The 18,544-nt window shown below is 38.6% G+C and overlaps 1 protein-coding gene across 10 annotated transcripts; it reads left to right on the forward strand.

The window, feature by feature from the left end:
* The first annotated feature begins 1,813 nt into the window (after positions 1–1,813).
* On the forward strand, positions 1,814–18,418 carry si:ch211-80h18.1 (uncharacterized protein LOC555593 homolog). 10 transcript variants are annotated; one of them, XM_057353946.1, is made up of 40 exons: positions 1,814–1,886; positions 2,344–2,411; positions 2,554–2,622; positions 2,986–3,018; positions 4,174–4,215; positions 4,477–4,524; positions 4,688–4,726; positions 4,938–4,976; positions 5,646–5,696; positions 5,784–5,834; positions 5,975–6,019; positions 6,128–6,160; positions 6,254–6,376; positions 6,504–6,545; positions 6,619–6,657; positions 7,088–7,111; positions 7,184–7,231; positions 7,906–7,950; positions 8,291–8,335; positions 8,907–8,951; positions 9,036–9,083; positions 9,156–9,185; positions 9,366–9,425; positions 9,617–9,679; positions 9,916–9,951; positions 10,034–10,093; positions 10,315–10,356; positions 10,567–10,605; positions 10,797–10,841; positions 11,857–11,901; positions 12,020–12,064; positions 12,186–12,236; positions 13,294–13,338; positions 13,424–13,459; positions 13,555–13,599; positions 13,838–13,888; positions 13,976–14,011; positions 15,011–15,049; positions 15,208–15,252; positions 17,867–18,418. In XM_057353946.1, the coding sequence occupies exons 1-40, from the start codon at positions 1,876–1,878 to the stop codon at positions 17,899–17,901; spliced, it is 1,836 nt and encodes a 611-aa protein (XP_057209929.1). In that variant the 5' UTR covers positions 1,814–1,875; the 3' UTR covers positions 17,902–18,418. The 10 variants fall into 10 exon arrangements, with proteins under 10 accessions (XP_057209929.1, XP_057209932.1, XP_057209930.1 ...); XM_057353949.1 differs by having other exon boundaries at positions 15,014–15,049; XM_057353947.1 differs by having other exon boundaries at positions 13,427–13,459.
* Positions 18,419–18,544: the final 126 nt, after the last annotated feature.

Consider the following 18,544-nt stretch of genomic DNA (forward strand, 5'->3'; position numbering starts at 1 on the left):
TGGCACGACTGCCGACGAGACCAGCTGATGGGTATTAATACAGCTTTTCTATATGCCTTCTCATTCAGCCCTGTTACTGTGATAGTCACCAGCAGGTGCTCATTCCCAGTAACTGGAGAGCGCCTGTGGTTCAGGACCCTGATGTTAAATGGGACATCAAGTAACAACCCGAGATATAGTGTAAGATGTTTCGTAGATAAAGCAAACGTTGTGCAAACGTGTTTTACAGTGGTAAGATCCAATGGATGTATGGAAATGAGTGTAATTAAGAAAATGCACTTTATTCTTGTAACATAACAGTACAGATCAATTAAAACACGCACACACGGATCACATATCACAATGCAACAATGAAGACTTGTTTAGTGCAAGAGTTCATTAGCTTTGCTACGACACACATACGACACAATTTTAAGTCATCGGGATGAGTTTTTCTAAGACTGCTGGTCTCAGTTACATCGTAAAGTGAAAAGTAAAAGATGTACATGAATGTACAGGTATTCAGTTCTTGCTACGGTACACGTGAGAACTGAGATTACAAAGCGACTTATCAGTATCTGTGTTCTCATGCCAATGATTTAAAGAGGTCAAAAACACACAGGACGTGTCACGATCAAAGCTTAATGAATCAAGACCCTAAATATTGCAACATGCAAAACTGCAGTCAGTGGATTTTCTCAGTTTTTATGCATTTTTGTACATACATATGCTATAGTTTGCCTTTTCCCCAAACAATTTTGTCCAACAATCATCATAAAAGTTAGAAAGTGTATCCATTTTCTATTAAACACCTCCTGTCGTGATGCATTAAAGTGATACTCCACCCAAAAAAGAGAATTCTGTCATCATTTAGTATAATAATCGAGTTGTTCCAAATGTGTATATATGTCTTTGTTCTGATGAACACAGAGAAAGATATTTGGAAGAATGCTTATAAAGAGATCTCAACACCTATTGACTCCCATAGTAGGAAAAATCACTTTATCGTTTATTTTGTTCTGTTGAACACACAAGAAGATATTTTGAAGAATGTAGGACAGCAAACAGTTCTGGGGCACTTTTGACTACCATTGTTTTTTTCCTACTATGGGAGTCAATGGGTTTTGAAATCTGTCTGGTTATAAGCATTCTTCCAAATATCTTTCTCCGTGTTCATCAGAACAAAGACATTTATACACATTTGGAACGACTCCAAGGCGAGTAAATGATGACAGGATTTTCTTTTTTGGGTGAAGTTAAATGCAACAACTGCACAAATATCTCCCCGGGCCTCACTATTAAATCCCTTGAAATACCACGTGAATACCGTAGTACATGAATATGGTATCGTAGAGTAGTCTACCTGATAGATTAAATCACGACAGAATTATGCTATGGTACCGTCACAGTATTTTTTAAAATAAAAGACCATGTGAAAACCTTCGGCCAGATTGACTTCCTCCAGGCAAGAGGAAGCTTCCAGTCATTTTAACCCGTGGTTCATCTTCTCTGTGCGGGTGTTGTGCCCTCCTCTGGCTGAGCTGCCTTACTGTGCCGTTCCAGAGCTCCACAACCCGGCCGAGGGCTGATGGGATGTGCCAGGGAGGGGTACCAGGAGTCGCACGACAGACATAAACGATATCAGTGTAACAGCGGCACTAAACGCATACTGAATCATATTCATGGCTGAAAATGCTTTTGTTTTTGTGGATGGTGGGTGTCGTATGAATGGCAGGGGCCGGGGTTAGACATGAAGTCCTGCCCCTTGCAAAGATGGGGGGATGGAAGAGTATAAAATGTATTTTGGTGGCCACTCAAGCATAAGCACTTCAAAACGCACGTTTGCTGCTTGATTTATGTCTGCAGCAGAGTTTCCCACATAGACCTGTGCTAAACATGCTTTCACGGTAAGTCAATAATGCATCATTCATAAGACATGTACGAATTGATCAATACTTCATCAATATTATCAATACGAGGTTGATTGTTTCTGAAGGTTGTGAAGTGAGGGGAGGAGGTTTTGGCATGGCGTTGGAAAGAACAAAATCTTTATTTAATAACCAATTGTTATGTATTTAATATGTATGTGGGTTGTGTATAGAGTTTGTGCACAGTTTAAGAAGTGTTTTTAAATAATCATGAGTTGTCCGTGAATAATATCGTCAAATGACAAATAATAATCCATTTTAAGCAACCGGAGGATGCGTTTTAAAGTAAATTCAGTGCTATTAGTATTGTGACGTTTATGCGACTCGATAACATGTATGTAATAAAACATATGCATGCATTGTGGGAATGATTGTGTTGTTATTTTTCTGTGTTTGCGTTTGTTTATTCGGGAGCGTTATCTCGTTTCTTTCACAGAAATCTTGTCATTGCTTCGGTGGCTGTGGTGTTTTTGGCGTCTACTGTATCAGCAGCTCCTGTTGAAGGTATGACCTCGTTTCCCCGAGGACTCTTTAACAACACCTTCTGATGTTTAACATGCACCGCCCGCGCGCACGTGTCACCCATTAACCGTGGAAATATCAAAGCTTCAATCCTACAACCGGAACGATTTTTTCCCGAAAACAGATAAAGAGCCCGAGGAGAATGACTTTGAAGCTGAAGAAGGTGAAGAAGAACTTTCTGAGGAGGAGGAGGGTGAGCGATGAAGGTCTTTTATTTCTTCCACCTCCGGCTCAGAGCCAAGGACATCAATATCACATCCAGAAGCGATTCAATAATACACTTGGTATTGAGATGATGAAGAGTAAACAATAAACATAAATTCTATGATAAACAATCCTTCGATTCTCGTTTTAAAGCTTTACTAACTTCATAAATTACTTTTATAGACCCATAAACGCAAAACATCGCAATAAAAAGCCTTTAAATGAGAGACACTGAAATGCTGTTTTTCTGATAACAATCGGCTGAGAGAAGAAAACAGAGAAGGTCTAAGCTCTCCAGCGTTCAGTGTGAACACTTCTTATAAACTCTATCGATTCTTCCTTTTCTTCACAGATGATGACGATTCCAAAGCTCAGCATATGAAGGGTGGGTGACAAGTTCACAACTTACCACCGTTTCACACCAATTCTTGAATTTCACAATATGAGAATTGATTCAGTGCTGGTCCGATCAGTTCATCTGGTATAAAAGCTTCAAAAACATGCTGTAGCGCTTTAGTAATACTGTCTCTTTAACACTAAAATGAGATTGTTTGAAGTATCTTGCATTACTATAGTATTTATCAAAGTACAGTTGTATTTTTTTGCACGTGAGAGTGTATCCATCATTATTTTGGGGAAAAGACTTTGATTTAAGTACCATGATATTGTTTAAAGTACACTGAAAATACCATGGTATTTATACAGGGTCATGCAGCTTGTTATACAGTATAGTACCAATGTACTTTGATATATACCGTGGTACTTATTGGATATAAATTAGAGCTGTCAAACGATTAATCGCATCCAGAATAAAAGTTTTGTCTGTGCACTGTGCATATTAATTTTGTATTTATAAACACACACGTTTATATATTTAGGTAATATCACAAGTATTTATTTATATGTTTCCAATATTTTAAATGATATATAAATGTCATATTTTTCATAAATATATGCATGTATGTGTTTATAAATACAAAATTAATATGCACAGTACACAGACATGTATTATGTAAACACAGACTTTTATTCTGGATGCGATTAATCGTTTGACAGCCCTATGTATTAAAATGCCACAGCATTATTTTCCAGATCATAGTTTTGTTTGAACACGTACCATGCTACTACCATGGTGTTGGTATTTATTTATTCATATCTTTGTAATATGCCAAATATTGAAATGGCACAAAATCTAAATACAAATGAAAGTCCCATTAATAAAAGTAACAAAATAAAAGTAAAAAGACTAGAGAGAGAGAGAGATTTTATTGATAAATCTATTAAAATGATGAAAATGACACTATTCTGGCTTGCAATGTGAGATATAAAACAACTCATAAAATCAAATCTAACGAATTCTAAGATGTGCATAAAATATGAAATGATCTTAAATATATTTGGCATTTGTCTTCACTTGTTAACAATAAGACTGTTTGTCCTCTCGCAGGGCCACCTGGCCGGACTAGATTGATTGACACGTGAGACGTGATCTCTGCCAATCTTAAGAATATGTTTCTGTTTCCTCTTTCTCTTCCAAAAGGAGCTGGATCACAGCAGGCCACTTCAGCACCCAAAGGCTCGGGTAAGGTGAAGCTAATCCTCTTTAGAGCCCGAGCCAGAGAACATTGAATCTCTCGGCAGTGGAAAGTAGTTCACTGGGTGCACGTCTGTAAGCGAAGTCAGTCAGTCTCTAATCTGCTTTAGGAAGCAGGTATGTGGGGTGAGATATTAACAAACGTGGAAAGATGAAACGGCAGGTGCACGAAAAAGCGGCCTTGGGTCATTGAGAGCACGTTCTGGGTGATGTTTGGTGACCTGGGTGCTTTTTCTTTCTTTTTTCAAGGTCTGAGTCCTTCGCCTGGCAGCTCCGTCTCGGGCGAATCCCCAAACGGTAAGAAACTCTACTCGATAACCCCAAAACAAGTCTAAGTGCATTAGAGTCTCATGGCCTCTGTGGTGAAAGGTGAATTTGTTAAAAGCTCAATGGCCACTTCTCAGACCTTTCCCAATGTCCGATACATCTTTTGACAAAAACCTTTGGTCTCATTTCCCAGGTCACAAGCTTAATGGTGCTACACAAACCGGCCAAGTCTGTAAGTGTCAACCTGATCTACCGACGGAGAAACGTTCACACAAGTCACGCTTTAGAAAGCTTACACTCGCTCGCCTTGTGTAGTTCATACTCGACAGTACCGCAGTATACTAGTAGGGCCATACAGTGACATCAGAGTTGGGTTTTGAGATGATGCTGACTAACTTCTCTTTCCTGGCCAAACTAAAATAAAAGTGTTTTTGTCATTACAGCGTTGAGCAGCATGTCAACATCTTCAGAGGGATCCAGCGGTAACTATTAACTGACATTTCATATTAGAAATGGGAAGATATTTGGAAGAATGTCAGTAACCAAACGGGTCTCATCCCGCATTGACTCCCATAGTATTTATTTTCCCTACGATGGCAGTAAATGGAGGATGAGATCTGCTCGGTTACTGACATTCTTTTAAATATCTTCCTTTGTGTTTAGCAGCACAAAAAAAACATGTATGCAGGTTAAGGTCAAGTAAATGATGACAGAATTTTCATATTTGGGTGAACTGTCCCGTTAAATGAAATGATGAAGCATTTTGAAGATTCACACTAATAAAACAATAGAAGTCACGTGATCTGAAGCTTCTTAGCTTCTAAAGCTCAATACATATGACACGCAACACACAAACCTTTGAAAAGAAAACACAGGTGTGTTGAGATGTACGATATATGATTCTTTCCTTCGGTGGAACACAAAAGGAGATATTTTGAGAAATGTCTCAGTGGTTTTGTGTTCGTACAATGGAAGTCAATGGAGTTCAGTTTTGTTTGGCTATCAACATTCTTCGAAATATCTTCTTTTGTGTTCTTCAGAAGAAAGAACGTCATACAGGTTTGAAATGACGTGAGGTTGAGAGATGTTTTTTGTTGTTGTTAAGACTGTGTTTGAGATCAATGGCAGTGATTCTTGTGTGTGTTTTTCAGGTAGTAACGGTAGAGACGGGTACTCTCGCCCATCTGCCTCAAGTTCTCATGGTAATGTGTCCAGGCTCTGTGAACGTGTTTGTTTTTCGTTGCCCTAGCTCATTTTCTGCACAATCGCTGTGTTTATTTCTCGTTCAGGTTCAAGTAACAATGGACAGGAGGGGTCTAAATCAGAAATAGCTTCTCCGGGTACCACATTACTGGTTTTGGTTGAAACATACAATATTTGAAACTTGAAATAGATATTTAAAATAGATCTTTATCAAATAAAAGTGACGGTACTATGTAATACTAATAACATGAAGAATCATTTCCTTCATTTTCATCAGCGGGAGGAACTGGTGCTCACGACGCTTTAGCATCTAAAGTCCCTGGTAATGACATTTTAAAACACATACTGTATAAACTAGTGTTTAATATATATGATCTTTAAAGAAATACAGTAATGTACAGCTCGTAATAAGTTTACTGATTTGCTTCAGGTCCAGATGGGGCCGTCCATTCCATTTCTGTTGGTAAGACGTTGTGTTTGATTTGAGCTTTTGTTTTATACCTTCATGAAATGGTCTTTGTGCCGTAATGATGTCATGTGTCTGTCAATGTCACAGTGTCATCAGGTCAAGGGTCATCAGGCCACATTTCTGCAGGTCACGTGATCGGCCGACCTTCAGCAGGGCAGACGTCAGGTGCTTCGGCTGCTGTTTCCTCTGAGGTCCAATCACAACCGTCAGGTATACAGATATCAGACAAAAAATAAAAACATCTTGTGTGCAAGGATGCTGTCAGCACAGAGGAAACATGTCAATGATGAATGTACTGTAGAAGTAACATGCTCGGTGTGTGTTTGTGTGTGTTTAGGGTCAGAGGTCACAGTTGAACATACAGAAGGATATGAAAACGGTACGTGAATATCTTTCTTCTGAAGGTTTCTTGTAGTCTGACATCTCAACACACTTGTGTTCTCTTTTGTAAGGTGATTCTGCTCATGAAACGTCTCAGATCGAGTCTCCGGGTGAGAAACGTTACATTTACATTAAAGCTGTCAAACGATTAATCACGATTAATCGCATCCAGAATAAAAGTTTGGGATAACATAATGTATGTCTGTGTACTGTGCATTTTAATTTTGAATTTATAAAAATATACGCATTTATTAAAATGAATATACAAAAAATAACATTTTAATATGAATAAACATTTACATATAATTATTGGCAAATATAAAGAAATGCATGTAAACATTTTCTAAATATATACATGTGTGTACATGTATGTGTTTATAAATACTAAATTAATATGCACAGTACGCAGACATACATTATGTAAACACAGACTTTTATTCTGGACGCGATTAATCGTTTGACAGCCCTAATTTGCATACTCATTTCTTTTTGAAGCACACGAGCAACTCTGATTGTGAAATTTTGTGTTTTTAAATTCAGAAATCCCAGAGACAGAATCTAACGGTGAGTATTATGGTCTGTAGACAGTCGTGTAGAATAAGAGTTCCAGTCGCTTTAAGTGTTGTCCTGTCACAGGTAATGGACATAAACACCTAATGAATGGAGGAGAAACAGGCTTCACAGGTCAGCAAACAATCGACTAACTTTACACTTTTGTGTGACCTTTAATAAACCTAATGTTATTTTAGAGGCGTATGACATTGATTCTACCATGAAACCACAGTAGTTAAAGGGATACTTCAGGCAAGAAACAAAGAATTTCCCCATGTTTTACTCATCCGCAAGGCATCCTGACTGAATATGACTATCTTCTTGAAGAATAATGCAGTCGGAGTTATAACACCACGTATCATTTTTCTTCCAATCTGTAGAATGGGAGTGAATGGGGCTATTTTTTGAAGCTCCAAAACGTGCATCCATCCATCAAAGTACTGCTCAACACAGGTCTTAACAAAGGTCTTCTGAAGCGAATCGATGCGTTTGTTTAAGAGAATTATCCATATTTAGAGCTCTGTTGACGTTAATGTCTAGCTTCCATTATCCCGCGGCTGCGTGTGAACCTGAGGCTTGTTTTTCCGGAGTTCGTTTCGTGCCTGAAGTATCCCTTTAATGACTTTAAATGAAAGTGTCCACTGTACCTTTTGTCTTTACTCTTATGTCAAATCTTCTCTTTACATGTTTTGCTTGAAAACCGTGCTTGAGTGATCTGTCGAGGTGGACGTCTGTGGCCGTCCGCCCTGAATTGTGCTATAAAAATGGCACAACTGTATTTTCATCTGTTTTTATTTTTGATTCAGGCTTGGATCATTTCGTGCCGGACACGTCTCAGATACAAGGAACAGGTGATTTCAAATATGAGTGAAAACAGTCTCATGTTACAAACAAGGAAGAACCATAATATCGCCGCTGTCCTTCCCAAACCTCTGATTGCCAAATTCGCTGAAATGGAAAAAACTCAAAAAGATGTCAAAGTTGACAATCGCTTTTTAGTACCTTTTATTGGTTAGATATTTGCAAAACATAAAGGGTGACTAATAACAATGGTTTATGACCAAAAATAAACATCACGAAATATGGAGATGCAAGGTTTTAGAAGGACAGCAGCGATATGCTGACGTGAATGTATAATTTATAAATGTAAGATGTAGTCGTGACTGTGTCGCTCTTTCATGTGTTTGTCAGGTGGTTTTGATACAATTGGCACAAGCCCTCACTTGGAAATTACAGGTAAAAAACCTTTGTTTCACCCTTAAACTATTGAAAGTAAAGGTTGTAGCATTAAATCTGCACATCGTTGCCGTCCTTCTGAAACCTCATATGTCCATATTTGCTGTTTTTCAGGAAATGTACTTGCATACTGTGTTGTCAAAGACTTTTTAATGCTATTTATTAGTTAGATATTTGAAATATCCCTTTAATATTAGTTCTGAATCATACACTTCAACAGAAATGCTGTTGTTTTTAACCCATTTTTGTATATGGACAAAACCAACCATTAGGTTCTAAATGAACCTGTGCTGAAAATTAACCATATGTTTAAGGCCCGATTAACATTTCGCGTCTAACGCCGTGCAGAACACGCGAACGGAAAAGTTGAACTATTTCCATCGCGATGCGCACCGCGTCGCCCCCTATTTGCGCACGCCTGCTGCGCGTCTACATTTAAACTAACGAATATACGCGCGGAAAAGACGTGAAATGTGAATGGGACCTAAAGAACCCATTGTTTTTAATGCACAACATGAATTCAGTCATGAGCACTAAAACATAATCCATTTTTATCACAATACGACTGTAGGCACAATAGACCAGTCAAACCACGACTTTCTTGTTGGTTTAATGGGTGAGCGTTTCTTTTATCGCATGAGTTAGTATAAGAAATACCGACTATCGTTTTTCAGTAAAACGGGAATGTTGCTCTCTGCAGGTGGAATGGGAGAGGACTTTGGTCCAGACGCTCATACGGCCGGGTTAGGTACGCTTTTAGACTTATTAGACACTCCAGATCCTCCGTCCACATGTCTAGTAACTGACGCTGTCTCAACAGATCAGATGACACTTCAGGTGGATTCCACAGGTGAGCGTCCACCTCATCCGTTGATGTTTGTAGCCTTCCGCTGATCTCACGCTAGTTAACTACACTTGATTTACGCTCACGGCGCTCAGAGATTTTCCCCGTCACACCGTCAGAATAAGCCAGCCTGTACCTCATCATTTACTGAAAGATGACTGATGTGTTTTTGGTTCTCCTCTCCAGCAGCTGGATCCAGTCCAGGGCCTCCGTCCAGCGGCAGTTCGGTTCTAGACGTTCCTCCAGGTAATAGCTCCTGGCTGCCGCTCTGTTCTCCTTTAGGTCCTGTAAATTTACCCCAGTAGTGGTTTACTCAGAAATCCTGGCGTCTTCGTGTAATAATGTCTGGCAAGAGTGACACGAGAGAGCTTCCAGAGACGTTTCTGACGTCACATGACTGTACGAAATGATCCCAAACAATCTCTTTTGAATATCAGACTCGGCCGGAGCAGCTTCTCCATCTGCTGACTTCGGGAAGAATGATTTCGCTCACTCCATCCGTGAGTTTATCACCCCAAAACGGTTGTTTAGAATCTGCATGCGAGTCTTCGGTGGAACACAAAAGAAGATATTTTGAGAAAGGTTTTGTGTTCATACAATGGAAGCCAATGGCGTTCAGCGTTGTTTGGTGTTCGACATTCTTCAAAATATCTTCTTTTGTGTTCTGGTGAAAAAAGAAAGTGGATACAGGTTTGGAATGACATGAGGATGAATAAATGATCTCTTTCGCTTTCAGGCGGATCTGATAATGGTTCACCGGCAGATACAACAGGTACTAATGACATTCTTCATACTCTCTGGATAACTTTTTGTGTTTGTAAACAGAAAGTCTAAATCCAGCCTGAACTTTTCAGATTCATCATTAATCTCGGACACATTAAAACATCCGGGTCATTACTTCACGGATTATACAGGTTGGACATTTATTTATATCTAATTTGTCAAAATGATTTGCTGCATCCGGGTTACCGTGTGTTTTTACTTTTGAGCGGTTGTTATCTGGGAATAACGAACCTGCAAATGTTGCGACTGGCCAATCAGAATCAAGCATTCCAACGAGCCGTGTAATAACCAGGCATAAAAGTTCATATTGATCTGTTTTACAGCAAGATAAATCATAGTTTGTTTTTTTCAGATGGCGGGGTGGATAACGGAGCTGACGCTCCTGACACGAACGGTAAGACCTGATCAACCAATCTACTGACCTTTCTCTGCCAGAAACGATGAAGTCACAATGCAAAAAAATCGGATGCTTCATATTTTTAAAGTGCAATACAACTTTGCTTTTGCTTTGACCTGGATGTTGTGAAGATTGGCAGGGTCGGTGTTGGAAGACCGTTTACCGTCCATCACGCATTTTGACAGTCTGCCACTCTTTGTGTTTCAGGAAACGGTCGACACAAACCGGTTGTTGACATACAGAAAGGTACAAAAAAAAACATTGTCGTTTGGATATGTTCATAGTTAATCATCTCAGCGCGGTCGGGGTTGACATCAGGAGCTATAAAACACACTAAACCATGATGGAATCACAGTGTCGTGTTATTGACAGACTAACTCCATCCTGGAAATGATGCTTTCCAATTTATGACCATTCCCAACTCTCTCTCTAAACAGGAACAGAGCATCAGTTTGTCGCTATGGAGACGCATCACACAGCTGGTACTAAATCATTCTGTTTGTGACGTCACTGAAAGTCCATTGATTTGTTACCCATAATTCTGTGTTTAGGTATCGTGTCTTGGCTGGGTTGTCTATAGCCGATTGTGCTTATATGCATATACAGTATGTATAATGCTTTATAAAAGTAGTTGTAATGCATTAATTATGCCTTTTAATGCACCTTATAATGCATTGTAACGTCTCACGAATAATTGTAACTACAGTTAATACATTATAACACTTATTACATATTATAACTCATTGTTACACGTTGCATTTTTAAATTGGTTATAATTCTTTACAACAACATTTAATGTATTACAACACACATTATGAACAACTATGATGCATCATACCCTTTAATAACCCTTTATAATGCATTATATATAAAGGCTTTAATATTTCTTGTGGCAGTACACTGCAAAAAATGACATTCTTGCTAAGCATTTTTGTCTTATTTTTAGAAAAAAAATTCTAAAACTTCTTAAATCAATATCCAATTACTTGACAAGAAAAGATATTAAGTCTTGTGTTATGAAAAATGATAATGGTAAGAATTAAGGAAGTTTATGGTCAAAACAAGCAAACAGATCTGCCAATGGGGTGAGGAAAATAAACTTAGTTTGACCTTTTTCTCAACTACCTAATTCAAGTTTAAAAAGAGACTAAACATCTTAGGTCACTTTTCTTGTCAAGACAGTGCATCTTGATTTAAGAATGTTTAGTTATTTGTACTACAAAACAGACAAAAACACTTAGTAAGAATGTCATTTTTTGCAGTGTAGACAATATTAAACGGCCAAAGAGAGAACAGTTTCACTTTTGTAAGATTTTAGAGATAAAATAATCTGGATTTGCTGAGAAACATTTGGGTTCGTATCGTATAAATGACATGATCGGAGTCGGCAGCAGTTGGATGCAGAATAAATACTTTGTTCAGCCAGTGAAACAGAAAGAAGAATGACATAAAGCATCTTTTAATTCAGTACTTCAGACACAAACTTTATTTTTTCAGTTGGCATCCTGGACCATACACTCAGTCCTTACGCTGACACCACTGGTAAGAAAAATGATTGATCAGACGTCTTAAATGATCACATGGTCTTGGTTGTCATGGCGATGTTCGTCATCATTCTTTGACTGTTTTAATGCACACTCTTAATGTTTCTTTCTCGAAGGTCAGGACGGTGTCACCGGTGCGAGTGCACAGACAGATCTGGCAGGTACTATTTTTGATGTTTATTCTGGTCAATTACACCATGACTTGTTATAATCTGAGTAAACACACATCTCTGAGTGATTGTGGTGACGTGTCTGTAATAATGAAGATGTTGCTGTAAACAGGTGTGGCAGGTGAACTGGCGACGGATGGTCATGTTCAAACAGACACAACGGGTGAGTCCAAAAATGATCATTTTAAAGTCCCCGTGAAGCGGAAGTTGCGATCATTTTTACTTCTGTATTCTGACGCATTTCCGAGTGAAATGGAATTTCTAATGAGAAAAATAGTGGGCGTGGCTTTCGTCTTTCTCTGCGATTTAATTGGATGTATAAACCAGCCGTTGCATTTTGAAATGAAACTGGGAGCAGAGACTGACAGTTGAGGGGGAGGAGTCAACTGTCCGCCCAAGCCGTCTAACATGCGTCATTTAAGAGGGATAGTCACTAGGGCGGAAGTGCTTTTTCAGATTTTAATTGAAGATTATGAGGGCACACGAATTTTAAAAGAGAATGACCCACATTGATCAACTATTTACAAAAATTCTTCTCATTATTATTATTAGTAGTAGTTGTATAAAACATTATGAAAGTATATAATTTAGTAATTTTAATAAAATAATAAACAAATAAACTTAATTTTTTATAGCTGCATCTCAAAGCACAAAAAATAAATAATATAATACACATTGAAATACACAATTAAAACAAACTCTCAAAACACATTATATGAATATATTATAAATATATTATATAATAACGTCAGTACAGTGCTAACGATTCATACTGTACGCACTAGTACAGACATTTGGTCACATTTAAATGCATGAAAGGTCGTAAACCACAAAAAAACACACGGAGAGATGGCACACTTTGTATATAGTAATCCCAGATGTAATGTTTTTTCCATGCTTTTCATTTGGGAATTCAATATTTAATTTTTGTTTAATTAATGAGTATCTGTGTTTATTAAGCTTAGTTTTCCCCTGTCGGTAAAAAGTTGTGTGCTTTGAGGAGGAGGAAAGATAAGGTTTACAGTAAAGTAAAATGGCGCATAGTTGGCGCCCCCATACATGGATTTGCCTAGGGCCCCCAAATCACTAAATCCGCCCCTGCACACAGTACAAAATGACCACATAAAAGATGAAAAATGAGTATAAAGTTATTTGCATATTAAAAATGAAGTGTGTGTAAGTGAAATAATGCTGAAATCTTTATATTTTCTGTTATATAGACCGTGGTCATGTAGGCGTGACGGACGGATTTCCAAAACACACAGGTAGTGTGGGTCTCATCGGCACACACACACATGTCATTCTATCACTCATGCAGACGTTTCATGTGTGGCGTGTGTTTCTGAAAAGCAGATTCTGTGCACGCGACTGGCGCTGGATTTACAGGTGAGCACCTTTGGGTTTCACTGAGAATACAAATTATATTTCAGTCGGAAGTAACAAGAGTGATTTTCGTTTCAACATTGTTATGTGATTTTCAGATGTCTCACAGACACATAGTGATGTGGTTCAGACGGATTTACAGGGTATGTTATGTTTGAATAAATCACAGTGAGTGAGCTTCCCTCATAAGAGTGTACCACCGTAATGATAGTTTTATTGCAAATAGCATCGTTTTACGGTTGTTTTTCCGGTTTTATTTGTTCTGAAATGAATGGTTGATTTTCTAAGAGAGATTTGGTTACACCCAGCCAAACCAGTTACAGTATGTGTACGTTTATTGCTTCAAAACAAATCAGTTTGAAACTTTTCATGAACGTTCAGCCACAGGAGATCCATTTGCAGTTTCCTCACAGACAGATGTCATGGGCACAGGTGGGTGACAAGCCAAATAAAAAGCCCACTTTACTCAAACGATTACATTAAAAATGCATATTTGCTGTTTTTTATATGTCTATTTAGCTACAGCTGAACCTCAAGGGACTCACGGGGGTCCAAGTAAGTTCATAACGCATCTGCATAGCATTTAAGTATTTATTCATTTATTGTAATGTTTACTGTATACTTGCATGTATTAATTTAGCGAAGCATCTTTTATTTAATTTTAGTAATGCAGTGTAGCGTCACTAAACTCCACCCTCTTGCGGTGAGTTGTGGGTAACATCAACCGTTCGAATTTACAGCATACTCATTACAGCATACTATGATTTGGGACATACTAATTTGATTTTCGAATACTATTTAGGACGGACAGTATTTGGGACGCAGCAAGAAAGAAGAGCTGTATTTTGATGTGTGCGACAGTAAGGGGCGATTCACATTTCGCGTCTAAAACCGCGCGGAAAACGCGAGCCACACTGCTTTCTCATGCGGTGTGCGTGCAGAAAAGCTGAAATATTTTAATCTCGATGAAGACACGCGGCAGGCACGTAGGGAGCGACGCGGTCGCGATGCACATGCGGTGCGACGCTCCCGTTTTTCTAGGCTTGTCGCACCGCATGTGCATCGCGACGGCGTCGCTCCCTATTTGCACTGCCGTGTGTCTACATTTAAAATAACGAACATGCACGTGCAAAAGATGCGAAATGTGAATCACCCCTTAATGGCCACAATGTTGTCTAGGCAACAACGGCCACTTCCGTTTCCTGTTAGTATGTCCCAGTGCATGCATATTGTTTTGCTACACACTAAAATGTATATACCTTTCCATAACAAAAACGGTACACAGTTTTAGTGCATAGTATAAGTAGGCGAATTGGGACGCAGCAAATGTTTGATGTGAAATGGAGTTTATACTAAACCATTATTTCACAGATCGGTGAAGACAGTTGTTTTATGTCAGTGTTGCTCATGTCTCTCCTGAAGCCTCTTCTCCATGTCTCCATCATCCTGATTCATCTCATCACATCATTATTAGTTCTCAGTGTTGGAGACAGGAGGCTTCAGGACAGGGTTGAGAATCATTTCTCCATGTAAACGTGATGTGTTTTCTTCTAGCAGGCCACCCTGGTGCTACGGAACAGACACAGACAGCTGGTAAGCCTCATGAGAGTTTACTGTCTCATCACTAGAACTCCTCCTCTGAATGAATGAATGAATGAATGAATACTAGAAGCAGACAGATATGTGATGTGTGATTGAGATCAGGTGTTGAACAGCTCTTCTGTTTTCTCTGTTTTGCTTGTTCTGTTCAGTATCAGCAGGTGAACAGTACCACACATCTGGTCAGGGTCCTGAAGGTGGGTGTGAACCTGAAATATTCACTTCTGTACCTTTAACATCAAGACACCGACCGTAAAAAACACTTCAGATGTGTTTCACTCCGTACTTAAAGTCCCAGTGAAATTAAAAATGACGATACCTGTTTTGTATGAAATATTGCAGCGTTTATTGTAAATAGTTGATCAATGTGGGTCATTCTCTTTTTTAAATTCGTGTGCCCTTATAATCTTCAGTTAAAATCTGAACATGCACTTCCTTCCTGTAATGACTATCCATCTTAAATGATGAATGTTAGACTGCTTGGGCGGAGCATCCGTTAACTCCTCCCCCTCAACTGTCAGTCTGCTGCCAGTTCCGTTTCAAAATGCAACGGCTGGTTTTATACATCCAATTAAATCGCAGAGAAAGACAAAAGCCACGCCCACTATTTTTCTCATTAGAAATTCCATTTCACTCGGAAATGCGTCAAAATACGGAAGTAAAAACGATCGCAACTTCCGGTTCACGGGGACTTTAAATGTTCAGGGGCCCGTTTGAATAAGGAGGTTAAACCTTGAACTCAGAGTTGGTTTACTTAGAATTAGAAACTTTTGAGGTTTCGGTTTCAGAACAGCTGATTTGAGTTAGTTCAATTTACTCTGGGTAGGCTTACCCTGGGTTAAGTGCACGCACCACGACTATAAAAAGCCATCATCAATGGAGCTCCGATATTACGATTCACCATGGCAACGGCATCAAAAAAGCAACATGGTGGCAGAAAGCACTTGAGAGTGAGGCACACTTTCTGCTCGATTTACTGATGTCCTGAAAATTACTTAAGTTTAAATTGATAAATGTACCAATAAACAAACAAATCATTAAATGAATGAAACTACAGAAATATGTTCTCACTCGGCATGAGTGCTCTAGTTACGCGAATGAGACGTCATGGTGTATGGGACACCTGTAGGGCGTCAGATTCTCGTGCAAAGTTAGACTGATCGCCGTTTCTAACACTGCTCTGAGCAGATTTCAGTTATAATGGCTGCACGTCAAAATTACTTGTTTATTACCTTTATCGCTTCATTTCTGCGTGTATGTCTGTATTTATTAATTTCTTTATTCATGCACTTTATTTATACACTTTATTAAGTCATTTCTCATCGTCCATAGAAAATTATGCTCTGATGTAATACGCGTATGGTGGCTGATGTTATTGATGTAAGGATGGATGAGATATATTTTGATATATTTAATTCACTGTAAAGAAAAACGGTACAGTTTTAATAAAAATGCACAGGGAAATGACAAAATTGCTCTCCTGAAATCAAAGTACATCCCAATGAATGAATGCAGCCTCTTCATGAATCCTCTATAAAAGCACACATGACATATAAATCACTGAGATGGTCTGTGTGTGATCAAAATGTGTGCCATGAATGACTGTATTAATGAATGAGGTACACCACTGGCGCTTTAAAAGGGGGAGGAGATGGAAATAAACTCTGGGTTTACCAAAGAAAACCTGCTCCCGACCAGGTTAGGTTCACAGAGTAAGTTACTATGGTTACTGACTCTGAGTATAAGTGACCTCTCCTTTAGAAACGGGCTTGAGTTACCCCGCTTTCTCGGGTTTGACATACCTCCCATTCTGAAACAGAAAACCCAGAGTTTCCCTCATTTCAGGGTTAATATACTCAGAGTTTTCACTAAACCTCCTTTCTGAAACGGGCCCCAGGAGGAAGAAAAACCTGTGAACTGGAAGTTGTGATCATTTTGAAGTCGAAGGGGAGGAGTTAACGGATGCGCCGGCCAAGCTGTCTGGTTTATGTCATATGAGATGGATAGTCATTTCAGGGCGGAAGTGCATTTTCAGATTTTAACTGAAGATCATGAGGGTACATTAATTTGAAAAGGAAAATGACCCACATTGATAAGCTATTTACATAAACGCTGCAATATTTCATGAAAAAGTAAGAATTGTCATTTTTAATTTCACTGGGACTTTAATATCAGTCAGCTCCCTTACAAAAACAAGTATATTTAAAGTTCATTTTATTAAGTATGCCTAAAAAGAAATAAAATAACGTTAAATAAATAAAAGTATACTTATACGTGTAATATTTGAATACAACTTGGGACAAAATTGGCCCTCTTTTTAGTTCATAAAAGCATACTTTGAAGTATACTTGAAGTGTAACAATAGTCAACTTTCGAGTGCAGAACTTGTTCTGCAACTAAACTACAAGTGAACTTATAGGAATACTGATATTAAAGTGCACTTTGAAGTATACTGGTAGTAATCTTCTAAGTTTTGCTTACGTGAACTTCACATCATAGGCTACTTATCATTTACAGTTTAGATGAAAAATAGTATTCAATAGTCCGCTCAAAAGAGTAAACCCTACAAGCCTACCAAGTACACTACCTCATTAAATCTTAAGTATATCTCCATTAAAAGTGTGACTACAGACCAAATATACTGAGACTTTTCTGTCAGTATACTTAAAATTACACTGAAGAAGATCAAATAGATTTAAAGGATACTTGTTTTTAGCTTGTGAGATGGCACACTTGAGTGTTCTTGTTCTGTCTTCTGTAAGGGCCGTGTGCATGTTGAGCGTCTGATCTGATGTGTGACCTCTCTGAAAGGTGCAGAAAATGTGGAACTGGAAGATACCTGCTGACTTCCACATGAAGCCGCGCGTGAAGTTTCTGCGCTACAGGTTTCAGTGTATAGACCAGAACGCCTGGCAGAGGAACCGTCAACCCGCTCGCTAGACTTTAGCTGTCGTGTGTGTGTGTGTGTGTGTGTGTGCGTGCATGTGTGTGTGTGTCCGTGTGGTTTATTTAAACATTCAGATGTGCTGTAAGTTAACTGTTTATTGCCTGTTTGTAAAGTGCCCTGTAATTATTTCATCGACAATGGAAAATTTGAAATAAGAGTCTCAAGTGATCGATGATGTCACGTTTTTTACATCTTCTAAGTAAACATGGTGTGTAAATGCATTGCTGGTTTATTCCCCTGTAATGTTGCTTCTGTGTTGTCTCGCTTAGATGTGAGAGCAATATTCTTTACAAATGTCCAAAATTGTATATTGCTGAATGTCTGTCTGTCTGTTGAAAATAATCTTGACATTAAATGGAACATCTATTTTGAACATCACATTCAAGCGTTTACGACATTGACATTCACGAAGCGTTCATATTTAAAGAGAAAGTTGACCTAAAAGTAAAAAACCTGTCATCGTTTATTCCCCCATGTTGTTCAAACAATGGAAGTCAATGGGCTTCAATGTTGTTTACATGCTTCAAAATATCTTCTTTTGT

Source organism: Triplophysa rosa, linkage group LG16 (genome assembly GCF_024868665.1).
Source record: "Triplophysa rosa linkage group LG16, Trosa_1v2, whole genome shotgun sequence".
NCBI lineage: Eukaryota > Metazoa > Chordata > Actinopteri > Cypriniformes > Nemacheilidae > Triplophysa > Triplophysa rosa.